Source organism: Podarcis raffonei, chromosome 5 (genome assembly GCF_027172205.1).
Source record: "Podarcis raffonei isolate rPodRaf1 chromosome 5, rPodRaf1.pri, whole genome shotgun sequence".
Lineage (NCBI taxonomy): Eukaryota > Metazoa > Chordata > Lepidosauria > Squamata > Lacertidae > Podarcis > Podarcis raffonei.
In genome coordinates, this window is record NC_070606.1 from 30,621,434 (window position 1) to 30,640,258 (window position 18,825).

At 41.2% G+C, this 18,825-nt stretch overlaps 1 protein-coding gene across 3 annotated transcripts; it reads right to left on the reverse strand.

Moving 5' to 3' along the window:
- Positions 1 to 596: 596 nt before the first annotated feature.
- PBLD (phenazine biosynthesis like protein domain containing) lies at positions 597 to 18,760 on the reverse strand. Of its 3 annotated transcripts, none has more exons than XM_053388440.1 (9): positions 18,675 to 18,760; positions 6,530 to 6,629; positions 5,584 to 5,682; positions 5,390 to 5,499; positions 5,275 to 5,304; positions 3,889 to 3,977; positions 3,259 to 3,437; positions 2,039 to 2,101; positions 597 to 1,009 (listed from the first exon to the last, which is right to left on the reverse strand). In XM_053388440.1, the coding sequence occupies exons 2-9, from the start codon at positions 6,588 to 6,590 to the stop codon at positions 897 to 899; spliced, it is 744 nt and encodes a 247-aa protein (XP_053244415.1). In that variant the 5' UTR covers positions 6,591 to 6,629; positions 18,675 to 18,760; the 3' UTR covers positions 597 to 896. The 3 variants fall into 3 exon arrangements, with proteins under 3 accessions (XP_053244415.1, XP_053244414.1, XP_053244416.1); XM_053388439.1 differs by lacking the exon at positions 18,675 to 18,760 and adding an exon at positions 14,420 to 15,200; XM_053388441.1 differs by lacking the exons at positions 6,530 to 6,629; positions 18,675 to 18,760 and adding an exon at positions 6,208 to 6,483.
- Positions 18,761 to 18,825: the final 65 nt, after the last annotated feature.

Genomic DNA, 18,825 nt, shown 5'->3' on the forward strand with positions numbered 1-18,825 from the left:
GGCCAAGTCTGTGCAAATCATGTTCTTGCTTATAAAGAGTTAACTCTAACTTGCAGAGTGTGATTTACATGCTTCTGAGACTTGATTTCAAATATGATGGAGACTGGTGCCCAAACCTTTTTCATCCTGAAAACCACGTTCCCTTCTGGACAACCTTCTGGACGCCATGTGATGCTGGAGCTTGTAGGAGCAGAGGCAAAAATGGGTGGAGCAATTAATATAAATTTTACCTGCGTACAACAGACTAGCTTCTACACACACACCATTCTCTATCCTCAATACAGGAAAGCAAGAGGCATCACCAGAGTTCAAGGGCACATTCCAGCCAGGCAAAAATACAAAAGGATGGTATGAAGTAGAGGTTTGGAGAATTGCATTAGGTCTCTAACTCTGCTTTAGAGGTCTACCAAATTCAAGCTTATATACGTAGAGCTATTTACTAGGATAGGATTAAACAGTCATGGAATGAATTGTCCCAAGCAGTTACAAAGGTGATAGACAGAAATTGCAACACATTATTAAATAAATGTGTTCCTTAATCTGTTATGATCTGGCTCAAGCAGCCAGGATAGCACGGAAGAGGATAGTAATGGAAATAAAAATATACAAACATTTTATTTTATTTTAATTTTTAAAAAATTATATACCACAATAGTCTCAGGGCAGTTTACAAATATGCAATGCAACAAATAAAAATCAGATAAAACTATAAAATCAAACTTCAGTTAAATTGCCTGTCTTCTGAATTATGTCCAATTTGCCTTTTGATTTAAGTAGTCGTTGTCTCTGTAAAATATTCATCTGCATCAGCAACGATAAGAAGAAATGGAAATTTGTAATGACGAAGAGCTTTATTTAATTTTATTTTCTCTCTCTCCTTTTTTCAGCGTATTTTCTTAAATGGTCAAAAAACCCTTCAACACAATGACTGTTTGGCCACTGACATCTACTCTTCCATCAGGCCGAAGCAGAATCTTCAACTTTCCTCCACGAGCAGAACACTGAAATGCTAAACAAAGAGAGGGGGAGGCTTGTATTTATATTTCCTATTATCTGTGTTTCCCATGAACGATGCATGCTGCAATGCTTGGTTGTCGCTAATGAGCAGCAGATGGGTTAAAGAAAGGGGAAAGCTCTATGGAACTACTGAACTCAGCAGAGCCAATCCCCTGACAGGCTATGGTGAAGCCCTCACCCTAGACAGCAAATAGGGAGGATGCAAACTCCGCCTGCCCCCCACAAAACTCTGCTGCCTATGTGCATGTTACATGATGCCCAGTCTCTCCTCATGCTCCCTCCACCTTTGGGGGTCAGGGAAGAGCCTTCAAAGAAGGCATGTTTTTGAGTTAGGAAGAAAAGTGTCTCTTCAGAACTTACAGTTCTGTGAAGGAACTCTTAATGCACGAGATCCTGCTCCCATGTAAGGTCTTACATATAAGAATTCCTTTACAGACAACCACATGGAACACATGTCTGGGGGAAGGATGCAGGGGATGGGGCTAAACGCATGGCCCTGCTCCTGAGTGAGCACAAAATTACCCCACACCAGAGTAATGTGTGAATTGATCTACAGTTTCAAGTAGATATGGGGACAGCAAATCCCATATGTATGTTAACTCACCTAGAGCCAAACAGCTTAAAAATAATACAAGTCTTTCTTTAGATCCAGGCTTGAAAGACATATTGCCATTGATTTTAAGTGACCAATATCATCTTCACTTGCCTATGGTTCTTATTTTTAGAAGGAAAGCCACAGTAATTTTAGCTTGCTGCATGCAAACTGGAAAAAACAGCTTGGTTTAAATTTCTTCTTTCATCACTTTTGGCAAGGGTGGAAAAACTAATACACCTGAGATCCTTGCACAGCACTGTGCCCATATACATTCCTGAACCCTTGCTTGCCTTCAGACCCTCTGGCTAAACAGGAGGAAAAATTAATGTGTAATTAAAGTTTCTGCGGATTTTATTTTTAACGGATTACATTTATTAAATTATTGAGCCCTAAGGTTTATTCTTATAATTGAAGAGAGATTCTTACCACACATTTCCTTTTTTCCCAGTTGTTGTGACCAGTAACTACTTAAGACAGTATGAGCAGATCCTGGAAAGAAAATGAAAAGATGTAATAATCATAACCAAAAAAGTGTAACATGTTTAGGGTTCAAAGCACACCACATGCATTAAAAAAAAATAAATCCTTATAATGCCACAAGTAAGGTAAGGCTGAATTATTATCCTCATTTGCAAACTGGCTGTCACATGGGGAAGGGCAGGATCCTGCAAAGACCTTTTGGGATGTGCAGAACATCTCCACACATTAGAATTCTCCTCCATGCCTTGCAGTCATGAGGGCTGAAGCATCCCGAATTGAAGAAAGAAGGCAGTTTTATCTTTAACCAGGCCTTTGGCTGATTGACATCTGATGCCCTTTTAAAATGTATTGTGGAAAGGGGGATTATTGGGTTGTCATAGCTTTTTTGTTTTTATTATGTATTTTCTGTTTTTTACATTGTGATTTTTATATGTGATTTTATTTTGTGAACCGTCCTGAGATCCAAGGCTATAAGGCTGTATACAAATACTATTATTAACCTGTCTCATACCTGCATGGCCCCTTCCAGGGCCATGTTTCTTCAACATGGTAGAGTGGGAAGACTTGACAGATGACCATATTTTATCAAATTGGTTTTTTAAACAACAACAACAACCTATAGCTTTTGAGAGTGTGTTAAAAGCCATTATAAATATTGATTGTGGTGTATTTTATTTTTATTTGTCTTTCATTGGTTCTAGGTCAACCTTTCAAATTTTACCAAAACTAAAACCCACTCATGTACATGTGGTCCTCCTGAACAATATAGCATCTAGCATCCATTTTATTGTTGATTCATTTACTTTTCTATTTCAAGAATCTCTTAGGGTTTTAAACACCAAATAGGCACATCTATATACACATGTATATTTTTTTTAAGCTATCATGTTAATCCAATATAGTTACATATAACAAATAATGCTTGGCCATGTATAATGCCATGGGCTTTCATAGGCAAAAACCTGCCTCAACAGATGTCTCTGATGAGAGTAAAAACTCATTTTGCTCATTTGTTAAAGGTACCATTGGCTTTTCTTGTTTTTTGCTACAGCAGAGTAGCCCAGCAGTTCTTCTGAATTTTGTACATAGTAAAGCTTCCAACAAGAATTATTCCCCTATGTTTAATAAAAATGAGAGCAAAGCCCTGCTCAAACACACAAACACACCTGTGACAGGATCTTCTAAAACTCCAACCCACGGAGCAAAGTATCGAGAGAAAAAGTCATAGCTTTCATGTTTTCCATGGAAATCTCCTTTAAGTGTGACTATTAATCCTTGGACTTTCCCAGTCTTCTCAGCCAGCAAAAGTTCTTGGCCATTCACTTGTATTTTCTCCAGATCAGACCTTGAGGTTAAGCATGAAATGTTAAACATTTAAATATATTTTTCCTATGTGTGCAAATTTAAAGCTAAAACATGCCAGTGAGAACAATTATGAGCTGAAACATACTGCAGTTCTGGGTATCTAAAGTAAGGATAGTGACAGTAATAGCAAGCGCCCAGTACTGGTATAATGTCTACAACAGCCTTCACCAACTTGGTGCCCTCCAGGGGTTTTGCAGTGCCAGTCAAACAGAATAAGGCATCAAAGGAGGGGAGGTGGGGTTCACATTAATTTACATATAACAAAGATGGTGAGCCTATGGCCCTCTAGACATTGTTGGAGTTCCATCAGCCCAAGCCAGCACAGTCAATGGTCAACAATGAGGGGAGCTGCAATCCAGCAACCATCTGGCATGCCAAATATTCCCCAGCCATGCTAATACCTAATGAAATTTGTAGAAAAACACATATACCTTCCATAAGCATCACTGAGACAGACAAGGAGCTTCTTTGTGTCAGGAGAATAGCGAACATCTTGAACATTCATATCGCCTACAGCTGCCTTGTAATAAAATATTACAGGATGAACCCCAAAGAACTAGAGCATCTCCTAAATTACAATAATTAAGGATGCATTACATTCTCAGTCAAATCAAAGGATGCACACATTTTAGGCACACGTGTGGGAGAACAGACAGATGACTTCCTCTTCTTGACACTTTGAGAACCCAAATTTAAACCCCTCCCCCTCTGGAATAAGTTGTGTGTGTGCTCCAGATGCAGAGAGAGCTTACTCATCTTTGCATCAGGATGACGTACAGGGCTCAAGCTTCATATGGTCCAAATAAACACAGAAAGAGAACATGCAGCCTACATGTGCTTTCTGTCTGCTCACTTAGATTCCTCCTGGTTTCTTTAGAACATTTGGAGAAGCCGCTATTAAACACATGGACTGATGCCCAAGAGCTCAGAGATAATTTGGCTGAGATCTTCAAAGCCCAAAGGAGAGATACATTCACTTTTCATCTCCTCCCACGGTACCTTGACACTATTAATGCAGCTCAGTCTCTACCCCTTTAATTGGATCTGTCAAAAACCAAGAAGCACCCATCGTCTCTAATGTAACCCCTAATGTGCATGATTATCACATTTTATCCTCACAACAGCCTTGCACAGTAGGCTAGACTGAAAGTTGGGGCCAGGCCCAAAGTGTACCTAATGTCCAAATGTAGATTTGAGCCCAGTTCTGTTCACCACAAACCACAGACTTACCCTCCTTTATTAACGGAACAATTTTGCAATACGGACACAGTAACTAACCTGATATAGTGGCACTACCTGGAATAAAATCTTTTATCACAGAGCTAGCATCAATGATTAATCAAATGTTTCATAAATATTCAAATTGCATCTGCCTAATTTGAGGTACAGAGGATGCTTGCTACATGCAGGTCAATATGGCATGGGGAAAGAGACATAACGATGCATAATGTGTATGGCATAGAGCAGTGGTGCCCAATTGGTGGCCCGTAGACCCCAGGGGGATCTATGTAACCCACCCAGGGTGTTTGTGGCACCATTCAGGTAACAAAAGCTACCATAGATATATCAAAATTTTCAAAAGTAGGGGGTTGATGGCTTGGCTTTGGAAAAACAGGAGATCTGTAGTACTTAGCTAATTGGGAACCACTGACATAGAGGTTTATCGGCAGTCCTTTGCAGGGTTAGACATGCCTCACTCTGCAAAAGTGTACAGTGCAGTAATAAGGACAATGTTGTTGAACTGTTGGAATACTCTGTGTTATTCACTATACATTTAATAAAATCACAATAAATAATATAAGGATTATACTAATTACCTTCACTAACTTTTCCACTTCCTGGAAATCCTGGATGAAAAGAAAGAAATATGTATATAATGATTGCTCTTAACTAATCTTTTGGAAAAATGCTGGCAATTTAAGTCTATCTAACCTGTGGATAAGTAGGATAAAGGGGTAAGTCCAGGATAATACGATCGCCTGCTTGTCTGGCATTTAATTCTCCACTCAGAGTTACGAAAGTGAGGGTTGAATTCACATTTTCTGTTTTTAAAATTAGAAACATATAAGTGTGATATAGGTTGAAAGGTATATTTGCAAATAACTTATAGCTTAAATGTTAATTACTCTTGTTATGGAATAACACAGCTGCTGAGGCAAGGGTAGCGTGGCCACAGAGTGGGACCTCCTTAGCTGGTGTAAACCACCTTAATCCAAAATGGGAACCTAGGAAAAGAAAATTCAAGAGTCAGGCTTACAGTAAACTCTTCCTGTAGCTTTACGGCTGTATCACACCAGATTTTCAGCCATTTACTTGCCCTTTTATAGTTTTACTGCATGTCAATCCCTTTCCACATAACATCTGTGGGTTTTCCTTGATAAAAGAGAAAGAAAACGCCCATCTATTTGTAACATGCCAATGACCGATATTAATTTTTAAAAATGGAAGTATGGGTGTGGTAGGTATTTGAGAAGATGAATCAGTAGTCTCACTATAGGCTATTGTGTGTGTCAGCTATTTGGTGATAAAAATGTTCCACAGATGAAAATTCCTCCAAGATGAAGAAAATGAGATGGAACTACGCCCTGGACTGCCTGTGCTACAAAATGAGATGGCACATTACTGAGGTGGCAAGAGTTGGTAACACCACTCCAGGTTGCATGTGACAGATGCCATTCTTAATGTATCTCTTGAGTTGTTGTTTTAATTCTCTGAAAGAAAGCTAGCAGATTAGGAATAAAAATTCTAATCTGTGTCACCCCTTCTGCTACTTTTCTGCTTGCAGGGAGATATTATGCAAAGGAGCATTCAGTGGTATCTCTCTGCTTTAGTCTTAAGCAATACAGTCCACTCTGCCACATTAGAAATTGTAGAATTCCCAGGTAAAAAGTTTAACTGTTAAACCAGATTAGGTCTGTGGTATGTTTATACACCAAGTATTTATTGCTTCAACTTACATTATAGTCTACTAACTAAAGTATCAACCTTCCTTAATTTTTTTAAGCAGCGGATATGATCTACCTTCTGCTGAAGTCAACTGAAAAATTACCGCTTATTTTAATGTAGTCTTACTTCTTGTAAAGTCATCAGTAGGATCCAGTTTCCTCATGAATGCCGTTTCTGAGAGGTTCATTTCTTTTGCGATTTTTTGGTGCCAACCTTCTTCCAGTTCCTATTTTAAAAAAATCAAATAATTGCCCGTGAATTGGTATTATTTATTTTATAGCAAAATAAAAGACCTGATAAACAAAGAGCCTAACATTACACATGAAGCTTAAATGGGTTCATGGTACTGTTTCTTATTCAACAGAGATGCAGAAGCAGTAGGAATAAAGAACTAAAAAAAATAACCTGCAAGCCACCCCAAACATCACCTCTGCCATTAGGAGGCAGTTCCCTATGAGATACCATACAATATGTCTGGAATTCCCTTGACATAGCAGGGCAGGAATTGCTGGGATGTCGGGAAATCTGGATGTATGGTAAAAACACTTGTTGAATGATCAAAACTAAGTTTAAGTTCATCACAAACTGGATAAAAAATTAAAATTTTAGATTTAAACTTAGTTTTGATCATTCAGCAAGTGTACAAAATATTAAGAAAACTGGATGACATGAGGTGAAAAAGTTGGATCACTTGATATGGAATGACCCAGCAAAGCAAAGCAAAACAGAAACCCACAAACTCAGACAACTAACTAGCACCATCTTGTGGTAGTCTTGAAATATAGCAATCCTGTGTTTTCTTATTTGGCCTAACTGACCCAGGGGTTTGTGGGGCCCTGTACACAGGCCTTTAAGGGGGACCTATTCATTCAACTAAATAAACACCATCATGCCAAAATTAGGGTGTATGAGATGATGTTAATAATGTTTCTGCCTTTGTGCTGTGCTCACCCCCCCCCCCAACAACTTGGGAACAATCCCGGCAGCAGGCTAGGTAGGAAAAAACGGTGATGATACAGTTGTACTTTGGATCCCAAACACCTTGTGAGTCCAACGTTTTGGCTCCTGAACGCCGCAAACCCAGAAGTGAGTGTTCCAGTTTATGAACGTACATCAGATGGGGCTTCCGCAGCTTCTGATTGGCTGAAGGAGCTTCCTGCAGCCAACTGGAAACCACGCCTTGGTTTTCGAACGTTTTGGAAGTCGAACAGACTTCTGGAATGGATTCCGTTTGACTTCCAAGGTACCACTGTACTACTAATGATGCCATTGAAATGCCTCCCCCATAATGTTTGGGAAAAATCAGGGGAAACATGATAATAATGATGATAATAAAGATTATGATAATGACTCTGCACTCCCCCAACCTCAAGCAACTTGGGAACAATCCAGGAAAATAAAATAATTATGATCCTTTTGCACTGGGCTCCTTCCCTCTCCCCACCTAGAAAAGCCCAAAAGCTTGGGAACAATCAGTAAAACGTGATGTTGAGATGAAAATGTCTCTGTACCCTCACTCCCCCCCCCCCAAAGACAAATCAATAAAAGATGGGAGGATGAGGAAATCTGGGCTCCCCTGCTCCCCACAAACAGCTTTGGAACAATCCTTCCTGTATGGCAGGCTTCCTCAACCTTGGCCCTCCAGATGTTTTTGGCCTACAACTCCCATGATCCCTAGCTAGTAGGACCAGTGGTCAGGGTTGATGGGAACTGTAGTCTCAAAACATCTGGAGGGCTGAGGTTGAGGAAGCCTGCTGTTATGGCATGGCATGGAGAAACAAGAAAAAACTATATGCAGAGGGTACATAACTCTAGAAAATTAGCCAAACCACAGTCTAAAGGTCAAGTCACATATATACACTACATCTGAGCTTTCCAAACTGTGTGTTGCTGTGTGTTAGTGTGTCAGCTGCAGTGTGTAGATGTGTCACATGAACGTGTAGATGTGTCACATGAACGCTCCCCACGCTCCTTTCGGGGCTGAAAAGTGGTTAGTTTAACCTCTGGTTGGCTAGTAGAACTGAATTACTGTGTCGCGAAATAATGCATGTCTAAAAAGTGTGTCACCAACATGAAAAGTTTGGAAAGCTCTGCACTACATGGTCCAAGATTTAATGATTCAAGATACAAGTACATATTTGCAAATGGGCATCCAGAGACTGAGAGATGGCATGCCAATTGAGCTACTGAATCCTTGGCACAGCACTCCTGAGCACAGCCAGTGTAGCTGTGTGGCCAAACATTCTTAAACACCAGCCAAAAAAGCTGCTGAGCAATGGATTCAGACAGGCACAAGAGGAATTCATTGACAGAGGTTACAGACGTATGAGAAAGTGCTGAGATTACAGGGAGACAAAGAGTACAAAGAAAGGAAGATAAGGGTGCAAGGGACAGAGAGGGGCAAAAGGCACAAATAAAATCCAGTGGGCAACACATGCACAAACAGGAAAAGAACTTGTTAGGAACAAACATGGAAAAAAGTCTTATACTGAGTCAGACTATTGGTCCATCCAGTACATTATCTAAGACTGTCAACCTGAGGGTGCCATGGCACCTGTAGGCACCAAGTTGATGACCTTCATGTGTTTTTTGGAGTCAATCCACTGCCTTCTCTTATGGAGGAGCTTTTCTGAATGAGGGGATCTAGTTCTTCAAATGCCACTATCATCCACAAGTGCCTAGAAACATTCAAATATTTGTCCAAGAAGGCTAGAATGTGAGTATCTTCAGGGTCCAGGTCCAGTTTCCATAGGAGTGGCCTGATCACTGCCTGATCTAAGGTTATTTTCTACTTCTTGATTGTGGCACAGCAGTACAGTGGTACCTTGGGTCACAAACACAGACTCCGCTAACCCGGAAGTAGTGCCTCGGGTTAAGGACTTTACCTCAGGATGAGAACAGAAATTGTGTGTCGGCGGCGCGGTGGCAGTGGGAGACCCCATTAGCAAAAGTGGTACCTCAGGTTAAGAACGGTTTCAGGTTAAGAATGGACCTCCGGAACGAATTAAGTTCGTAACCAGAGGTACCACTGTAGTCATGATCACAGATCATAAAAAGATGCTATGCCGTTGAAGGGGCTGGAACACCTTAAAAAGTAGCAATTGACATTTTTCAACCGTACTTGGGTGACAAAATACCTTGGGTTGGCTTTGTTTAAATCAATATGACTAAATCAGATTAAATCTAAGCATTGTGCACAACTGTTTCATAAATAAGACTGCCAGTGCTTATGAAATAGGCTAATTTGGAATTCAATCTGTGTTCTAAAAAACTCTAGAAAACTTAGCAGGGATTTTTCAGTGAGGGAAACATTAACTGCAGAAATGCTTCCTGGAAAGTCTTGACATTACTGTGAAAAGTTTCCTGAGGGCAGGAATTTTTGTTTTTTTTTTTTATAATATTTTTTATTACGTTTCTTTCCAACTTTTATACATTGCAAGCAAATAAAGAATTTACAAGAAACCATTTTTTTTTTTTTTAACAAAAATCCCAATTTGGACTTCCCCACCCCTTCCGATTCTGCGTTCTTTATATTAACAATGTCAGCAATTTGTTACCTTATGTCATACCTTATTGTAACTTTTACATGTTATGTATCTAAATTCAATATATTGTGTCACAGTTTTTATACCTTTAAAATAAACGTAACATGTTCAGTTCATATTATCTCCTTTTCTCTTTTATCACTTAGTTTACTATTTACTTAATCATAATTGCTAAAGCGTATCATTTCGAAATCATGCACAATCTTAAGATTCATACAGTTTATAATACTTTTGCAAGTAGTCTTTAAACTTTTTCCAGTCCGCCTCAGTTGTTTCTACATCCAAATCTCGGATTCTGCCGGTCAGTTCAGCTATCTCCATGTAGTCCATCAACTGCGTCTGCCATTCCTCCAGCGTGGGTAAATCTTGTGTCTTCCAATTCTTTGCGATAAGTATTCTTGCTGCTGTACTAGCATACATAAACAAAGTTCTGTCCTTCTTTGACACTTTCTGGTCTACCATGCCCAACAGGAAGGCCTCTGGTTTCTTGGGAAAGGTATACCTAAATATCTTTTTCAACTCATTATAAATCATTTCCCAGAAAGCCTTAACCCTTGGGCATGTCCACCAGAGGTGAAAGAAAGTCCCCTCTGCTTCCTTACACTTCCAACATTTATTGTCAGACAGGTGGTGTATCTTAGCTAACTTGACTGGGGTCATGTACCACCGGTATATCATTTTCATAATGTTTTCCTTCAAGGCCGTACTTGCCGTGAATTTCATTCCGGTGTTCCATAACCTTTCCCAGTCTTCAAACATAATGTTGTGTCCAACATCCTGTGCCCATTTAATCATAGCAGATTTAACTGTCTCATCCTGTAAGTTCCACATAAGCAGCAAGTTATACATTCTAGATAACAGCTTTGTCTTTGGTTCTAACAATTCTGTCTCTAGTTTCGACTTTTCCACCTGGAAACCAACTTTTTTATCCATTTTGAAAACCTCTTGAATTTGAGCATAATGTAACCAATCTCGCACCTTATTTTTTAGTTTGTCCTGGCTCTGCAACTTCCAATTGTCTCCAATTTTTTCAGTCAGTTCCCAATATTTCGGCCAATAGGCCTCCATATTGGGTCTTTTTCGGGCCTTGGCCTCCACTGGTGATAGCCACCTCGGAGTTTTACTCTCTAGTAAGTCTTTATATTTCATCCAGACTGCAAAAATTGCTTTTCTGACAATGTGACTTTTAAACAATTTATGTACTTTAACCTTGTCGTACCATAGGTATGCGTGCCATCCAAAAGCATTATTAAAACCTTCCAGATCTAGGACATCAGTGTTTTCCAACAAGAACCAATCTTTCAGCCAGCAGAAGGCTGCAGCTTCATAATACAACCTCAGGTCCGGCAGGGCAAACCCCCCTCTTTCTTTTGAATCTGTTAATATTTTAAACTTTATTCGGGGCTTTTTGCCCTGCCAGATAAATCTAGATATATCCTTCTGCCATTTTCCAAAGCAGTCCACTCTGTCCACGATCTGTAAGGTTTGAAACAAAAATAACATTTTCGGCAACACATTCATTTTTATCGCTGCGATTCTTCCCAACAAGGAAAGTTTCAATCTTGACCAAATTTCTAAATCCTTTTTAACTTCCAACCAACATTTCTCATAATTATCCTTAAATAAATTCAAATTCTTGGAGGACAAATAAATCCCAAGGTATTTCACTTTTTTAACCACATTCAGTTCTGTTTCTCTCTGAAACCCCTCTGTTTCTGTGTTTGTTAAATTTTTGGTCAGAACCTTAGTTTTTTGTTTATTCAACCTAAATCCCGCCACCCGACCAAATTCCGATATAAGTTCGAGAACTCTTTTTGTACTGGATTCTGGCTCCTGCAGTGTCAAAACTAGGTCATCTGCAAAAGCTTTCAGTTTATATTGTTTCACTCCGACCTCTATCCCTTGTACCAACCGGTCCTCTCTGATCATATTCAATAGCACCTCCAGGACTGAAATAAATAACAGAGGGGATAGAGGGCACCCTTGTCGTGTCCCTTTTTCAATTTTAAATTCCTCCGTCACCACATTGTTCACTATTAGTTTAGCTTTTTGTTCTGAATAGATTGCATGTAATCCATTCTCAAACCCCCGTCCCACTCCCATCCCTTCCAAGTTCTTCTTCATAAACATCCAAGATATGTTGTCAAATGCTTTCTCCGCATCAATAAAAATTAACACCGCCCTTGTGTTCCTATTAGTCTGCAAAAGTTCTAAAATGTCAATGATGTTTCTAGTGTTCTCATATAAATGTCTACCAGGGAGAAAGCCTGCTTGGTCTTTATGAATTACTTCATTTAAAACTTTTTTAAGTCTATTTGCCAAAATGTCTGCAAATATTTTGTAATCCACATTTAGGAGTGAGATGGGACGGTAGTTTTTAAGCTGAGTCTTTTCAGATTCTGACTTAGGTATCAATGTGATGAAGGCTTCTTTCCACGTTTCTGGTGCCCTCTTCCCATCCATGATCTGGTTACATACCTCCAACAAAGGTTGTATCAAATAGTCCTTCAGAACCTTATAATATTTGGAGGTAAGTCCATCCGGGCCTGGAGATTTGCCTAGTTGCATATTCTGAATGGCACCTTCAATTTCCTGTAAGGTTATTGTAGAGTTCAAGATTGATCTTTTATCTTGAGTTATTTTTGATAGTCCATTTGTCTTTAAAAATTGATCTATCTCTGATTCTTTCTGGGGCCCCTGTGCATACAGTTCTTTGAAGTATCTGTGGAAGCACTTCCTAATTTCTTCTGGTTTCTGTACCATCCTTCCATCAATCTCTAGGTTTGTTATCGTATTTAGCTTTTGTCTTTTTTTCAGCTGCCAAGCTAATAGCTTTCCACATTTATTTGCTGATTCAAAGGATCTTTGCTTCATCTGTTTTATTTTCCATTCAATCTCCTGATTGATCAATTTTGAATATTCTGCTTGGTGGAATTTAATTTCTCTCAGCACCTCCTTGGACTTTGGTTTGGTTCTCAGTTTTTTCTCTCCTTGGTATATTTTCTCCAATATTTTGTCCTTCTTTCCATTCCAGAGTTTTTTCTTGATTGTATTCTGTTGTATCAGAAACCCTCTCATAACAGCTTTGCTTGCGTCCCAGATCGTTCTTTTTTCAACTGTAGTATTCAGATTTATCTCAAAATAGTCCTTTAATGTTTTTTGGGCCTTTTTCACAATCTCTTGATCTCTTAGTAGTGTGTCATTCATTCTCCATCTGAAGGAACCAGGTTGAGTTAATCTAAGTTCTATTTTCAAGGCATTATGGTCGGAGCATGTTTTTGGGCAGATTTCCACCCTTTTAATCTTGGGTGCCAGCCCCCTGGAGGTCCAGATTTGGTCGATCCTTGACCAAGACAGGTGGGCCTCAGAGAAAAAAGTTCCTTCTTTACCTAAGGGATTCTTTGTCCTCCATATGTCGATCAAATCCAGATTGTCAGTCAATTCGAAAAAAGTTTTGGGCAGTCTGCCGTCTAATGTTAAGTTTTGGTTGTAAGACTTATCCATGTGTGTAGACACCACTCCATTCATATCTCCCATCATTATGATGTTAGCATAATCCAGATAATCCAGCAACGTCTCATGCAGCTTCTTGAAAAATTCCGATTTCCCGTCATTTGGAGCATAAATTCCTAAAATCAATATTTTTACTCCTTGGGTTTGAATTTCAATTGCCAAAATTCTTCCTTGTTCATCCTTAAATAGAAATTTAGGTGTCAGGCTCTCCTTGGCATAAATCACCACTCCTCTTTTCTTTACTTTGTCAGACGAAATAAATTCTTGGCCTAATCTTTTGTTAACCAAAACCTTCCTGTGGAGCCTAGTCACATGGGTTTCTTGTAGGCAAATAATGTCCAATTGTTCTTTCTTCAATATGTGAAATAACCTCCTTCTTTTCTCCGGGGAATTTCCGCCATTTATATTCCAACTGAGTAGCCGCAGAGACATCCTGAACTATTCTGCTACACCTAGAGCGGTGTGTCTTCTTTCTCCTCTGGTTCCGAAGGTGCAGGTATTGCTCCACCTGGGTTGGGTATAGGCCAATTAGCTGCTGCTTCTTTTTGGAGATCTTCTCCGTGATCGTGCTGGAACTTTTGTAGGTCCTTGAGGGCAGGAATTTTTGAAAAACACTGGGCCAGATAAACAGCACAGGAATTTTCTGTACCCACAACAAACCAATCCTTCGTCAAGAAAAGCATCACTAAAAATTGACATAAATGGCACCAGTCACACACAGGAAAGTTTTGTAATGTAGGGAGCTGCCTTACACTGAGTCAGGCCATTGGTTTATCTAGCTCATTATGTCTCCAGCTCTCCAGGGTTTCAGGCAACATCTCTCCCAGCAATACTACCTGGCGATGTTGGGGACTGAGCCTAGGAACTTCTGCATGCAATGCTGATGCTCTGCCACTGAGCCACAGCCATTCCCTAACAAACATCAGCATTCTGGTGAAGACAAGTTTCAAAAACTTACATCTTCAAGAAGACAAACAGCTGCAGGATTTCCAGAAAACGGCTGATCTGTAAAGGCATCAACTGTGAAAATAGAAATCTGCATTTTCTTCCCTTATTCTTGGCTGCTTTTAAAAATGGCGTTTTGCAAACTGCTGACTCATCTTCTCAGCTGTTGCATAAATGGCTGAGTTAATATTACACCAAGTGAAATATTACAAGCGTGTGAGTACACCAAGTGAGTACAAAAAACTGGTAGCTTTGCCAACACTTGCTTTCCTTTTTTTCTTCCTTACATGTCCCAGCCCAGCAACCACATTTTTAACATTTTCCCTATATTTATAAGAAATTCCAACATTATTTTAATGACTGTCGCTGAAATTATAAATTCCCTTTTACATGTGTGTCAATGTGATTTACAAATATATAATAAAAACAGCTGAAATGGTTTTTAAAACTATATAAAAAATAACTGAATATACTGTAGGTTTAAAAACAATACAAAATGAACACCTGTGGCAAAGGATTTTTGAGCTGCTGAAAAACCTTGTTCACACAGAAACGTCTTCCATTGTTTTAGAAAGTACAGATAGTGCATGCCTGGTATATTTCAACAGGGTTGCTGTTCCACAGAATGAATGGGGCAGCAACACTGAAAGCCTTGTTCCAAGCTACTGTGGAGCCAGTTTCCGATATTTTGGGGACTTTAGCAGCAGTGTAGCAACCACCAGCAGCTTACTGAGCTTTTTTTAGGAAGTTGTGGATTTTAGGGATGGGAAGTGCTCCGCCCCCTTGCAGCATCCAAAATGCCCAGCAACCACCGTTCCGCCCTCAAACTCCTCTGCTGCCCAGAATCCCAACCCCGATGCACAGCAGCCACTGTGCCACAGTACAGGCCCCCATGGTGCCCTACCCCCCCCAATGCAGACTGCCCCCCTGCCGCAAGCTAGCTACGCTACTGGACTTTAGGAAGAAACATTGCAGTGACCTGTTGCATATACTGTATGGATATATAAAGGATAAGGTGGCCTCTTTAAAGGTTAAGCATCAAGAAAAGCTAATTTATGTGTGGAGTTAATTTTTATTAACTGAATTTCGAGAATTACCGTATTTTTCGCTCCATAAGACGCACCAGACCGTAAGGGGCACCTAGTTTTGGGAGGAGGAAAACAAGAAAAAAAAAATTCTGAATCCCAGAAGCCAGAACAGCAAGCGGGATCGCTGCATGAAGCGAAGCTGAAAGCGAATCTGCATGAAGCGAAGCTGCATGAAGCGTTGCTGAAAGGGCGCTGCGCAGTTCTCCCGCTCTATGCAGCGTCCCTTCAGTGAAGCGGGAGGAGGAACAGAAGGGGCTCCGTTCCTCCTCCCGCTTCGCTGAAGAGGCGCTGCACAGCTCTCCCTCTCTGCGCAGCGCCATTCGCTCCATAAGACGCACTCACATTTCCCCTTACTTTTTAGGAGGAAAAAAGTGTGTCTTATGGAGAGAAAAATACGGTATTTCTGTTTATCTCTGTAGAAAGAAACACAACAGATGTGAAATTCTACACATTTACTCAGAAAAAAGCCTTAGTGTGTTCAGCAGTGCCGATTCCTGTGTGTCCATAGGGTTTGGGGGCCATAATTATTTTTTTAAAAAACAGAGTCCTCACCTTGAAGAGTAAGAAATTGTCTTTAAGGTGCGACAAGAATTTGTTGTTTTTGCTGCAACAGATGATTACGGCTACCTTTCTGGAAACAGTTGTTTACCTAGGCAAGCAGTATTTCATGTTTTAAACATTAAGGGGCAATTATTCTGTGATGCAATAAAAGTTATGAGTTTCAGATTGTTCTTTGGAACCAGCATGCATACCCATTGCCCATTAATCACTTTAAAATCAATAGGGCTTATGATACACCGATTGGAAACTGTGAGGATTATTTTTCCCTTTTCCATGATATTCTTCCTAGGAGGCAGGAGGTATAACCTTCCATTGGCTCTTTGTTCTCTGGCTGAAAGATGGGGGCAGTGTGTCATTCCTCTTGAGCCAGGGGTCAGCAAAATTTTTCAGCAGGGGGCCGGTCCACTGTCCTTCAGACCTTGTGGGAGGCTGGACTATGTTTGGGGGAGGGGAATGATGCAAGAGCACCATGAGCTGCTTACCTGTGCCTTGCAAGCGGCAGGGGCTGGCAGCGGTGGAGGGACGATGAGCGGTGAGCGAAAGGGCTCCAGAGAGAGACTGCTTAAAATGGCGGCCGCTCAAGCACTGTTGCTGCGGCTGGCACCAACAAAGCCCAGCCCCCTTCCAGGGGAGGAGGAGGGAGGAGGCGCCGCCACTGCCGTGTGAGGGAGAGGGAAAGGGAAAGAACGCATGGCTGGCGAGCCACACGGCAATTTCCGGATCGTCTGTGGCCCGGATCCAGAAGGCAATTGGGCCTGATCTGGCCCAAGGGCCTTAGTTTGCCGCCCCTTGCTCTGAGCACTGCAATTCCAGGACTAGTGGGGAATTTACTTTTCAAATGCAAATGAATAATAATAATTATTATTATTTATTTATATCCCGCCCTCCCTGGCCAGTGCCGGGCTCAGGGTGGCTAACACCAAATATAAATTGTAATAAAACATAAGGGGGGGACAGTTAATTAAAATACAGCTTAAAATACAGCTTAAAATGCAGCCTCATTTTAGTAAAGGTAAAGGGACCCCTGACCATTAGATCCAGTCGTGGCTGACTCTGGGGTTGCGATGCTCATCTAGCTTTATTGGCCGAGGGAGCCGGCATACAGCTTCCGGGTCATGTGGCCAGCATGACTAAGCCGCTTCTGGCGAACCAGAGCAGCACACGGAAACGCTGTTTACCTTCCCGCCGGAGCGGTACCTATTTATCTACTTGCACTTTGACGTGCTTTCGAACTCCTAGGTTGGCAGGAGCTGGGACTGAGCAACGGGAGCTCACCCCGTCACGGGGATTCGAACCGCCGCCCTTCTGATCAGCAAGTCCCAGGCTCTGTGGTTTAACCCACAGCGGCACCCACGTCCCTCCTCATTTTAGTAGTACAGTGGTACCTCAGGTTACATACGCTTCAGGTTACACACTCCACTAAGCCAGAAATAGTGCTTCAGGTTAAGAACTTTGCTTCAGGATAAGAACAGAAATCGGGCTCCGGCGGCGCAGCGGCAGCAGGAGGCCCCATTAGCTAAAGTGGTGCTTCAGGTTAAGAACAGTTTCAGGTTAAGAACTGACCTCCGGAACGAATTAAGTACTTAACCCAAGGTACCACTGTAGCCCATAAATCAAGACCATAAAGGGAGAAAACATCAGATATGAAGTAGTAGAGCACTTACTTGCTTTCAATACAAAAGGTCCCCAAGTTAAATTCTTGCAGGACCTTGCATGAATCCCTGGAGAGTCACTGTCAATGTGTAGACAGTACTGAACTAGGTGAATCACTGGTGCTCCTCAGCAGCTTCCCATGTTCCTGTTTATCAGACTTCATAATAATATCAAAATAAATGAGTTAGAACAGGACTGTTCCTCCCCAATGCAGAATGATACAATATCCCGAGCCACCATGCGGCTTTAGAGCTCAGAGATCAACAAGATTCTCTCACTGCACCAGTTGTGGGATAAATGCTGGGAACAAACATGACCCTTGTTCACTGCCATGATAGACCTGACGATGTGATAGGATGCCTAAGCTCCACAAGATGACCGTGTCTTTTCACAAGAACATATGCAGCACCGTCCAGTATGATGGTTCATCCTTGGACATCTTCCCTAGAAAGAGCGGCGTGAAACAAGGCTGCGTCCCAACTCTCTTTGACATATCCTCCTCCCTGCTGCTCTCATATGGCACACTCTTCCATTGCCTCTTGAGACAGACAGATGCCAATAATAGGATTTCACTGAATAATCCATTGAAGGAATATTCAAGACCCTGGCAACGCTTCTTACACTCAATGTGACACAATTGCAAACAGTGTCACTATTTATTTTCTCCTTGTTGCTATTTAAGCTCCTTAACAGGCTCTCCAGTATTCTGTCAACTGAAACTAAACGTGCTCCTTTTGTATTACAAAGACCTGTGTTTACACATAAGACAGTTTCTGATCTATTGTGGTGAGTTGTGACTTAGTAGCTGGCTGGTAGGGATGCCATATATCTTTTTTCCACGGGTAGTGTCGTTAAATTATGGTCCCATTATTTTGAACTCACTGGCCTTATCGGCACAGCATCAGCAACAGGTACCTTGAAAACACCTGCTTATCAAGGGCGAAAGCATCAGCGAGTTGGGCTTACGCAGCGGTAAACTGCACACGCTGCCTTGGAAGGCTTTCCTTCTGCGCATGCGCCCCGCCATCTCGCTCCCTGGACCTAAACGGCTGTCGCCCCATTCTCCTCCGCGGCGCATGCGTCACGCTCTGCACCTAGGCGACGCGAGCGAAATTCT

Coding starts and splice junctions, on each gene's coding strand:
- PBLD (XM_053388439.1), bottom strand. CDS start 14,503: ATGCAGATTTCTATTTTCACAGTTGATGCCTTTACAGATCAGCCGTTT. Junction 5,683..6,529: donor TACTGATGACTTTACAAGAA/GTAAGACTACAT, acceptor TTCTTTTCCTAG/GTTCCCATTTTGGATTAAGG. Junction 3,438..3,888: donor CTCAGTGATGCTTATGGAAG/GTATATGTGTTT, acceptor CTTAACCTCAAG/GTCTGATCTGGAGAAAATAC.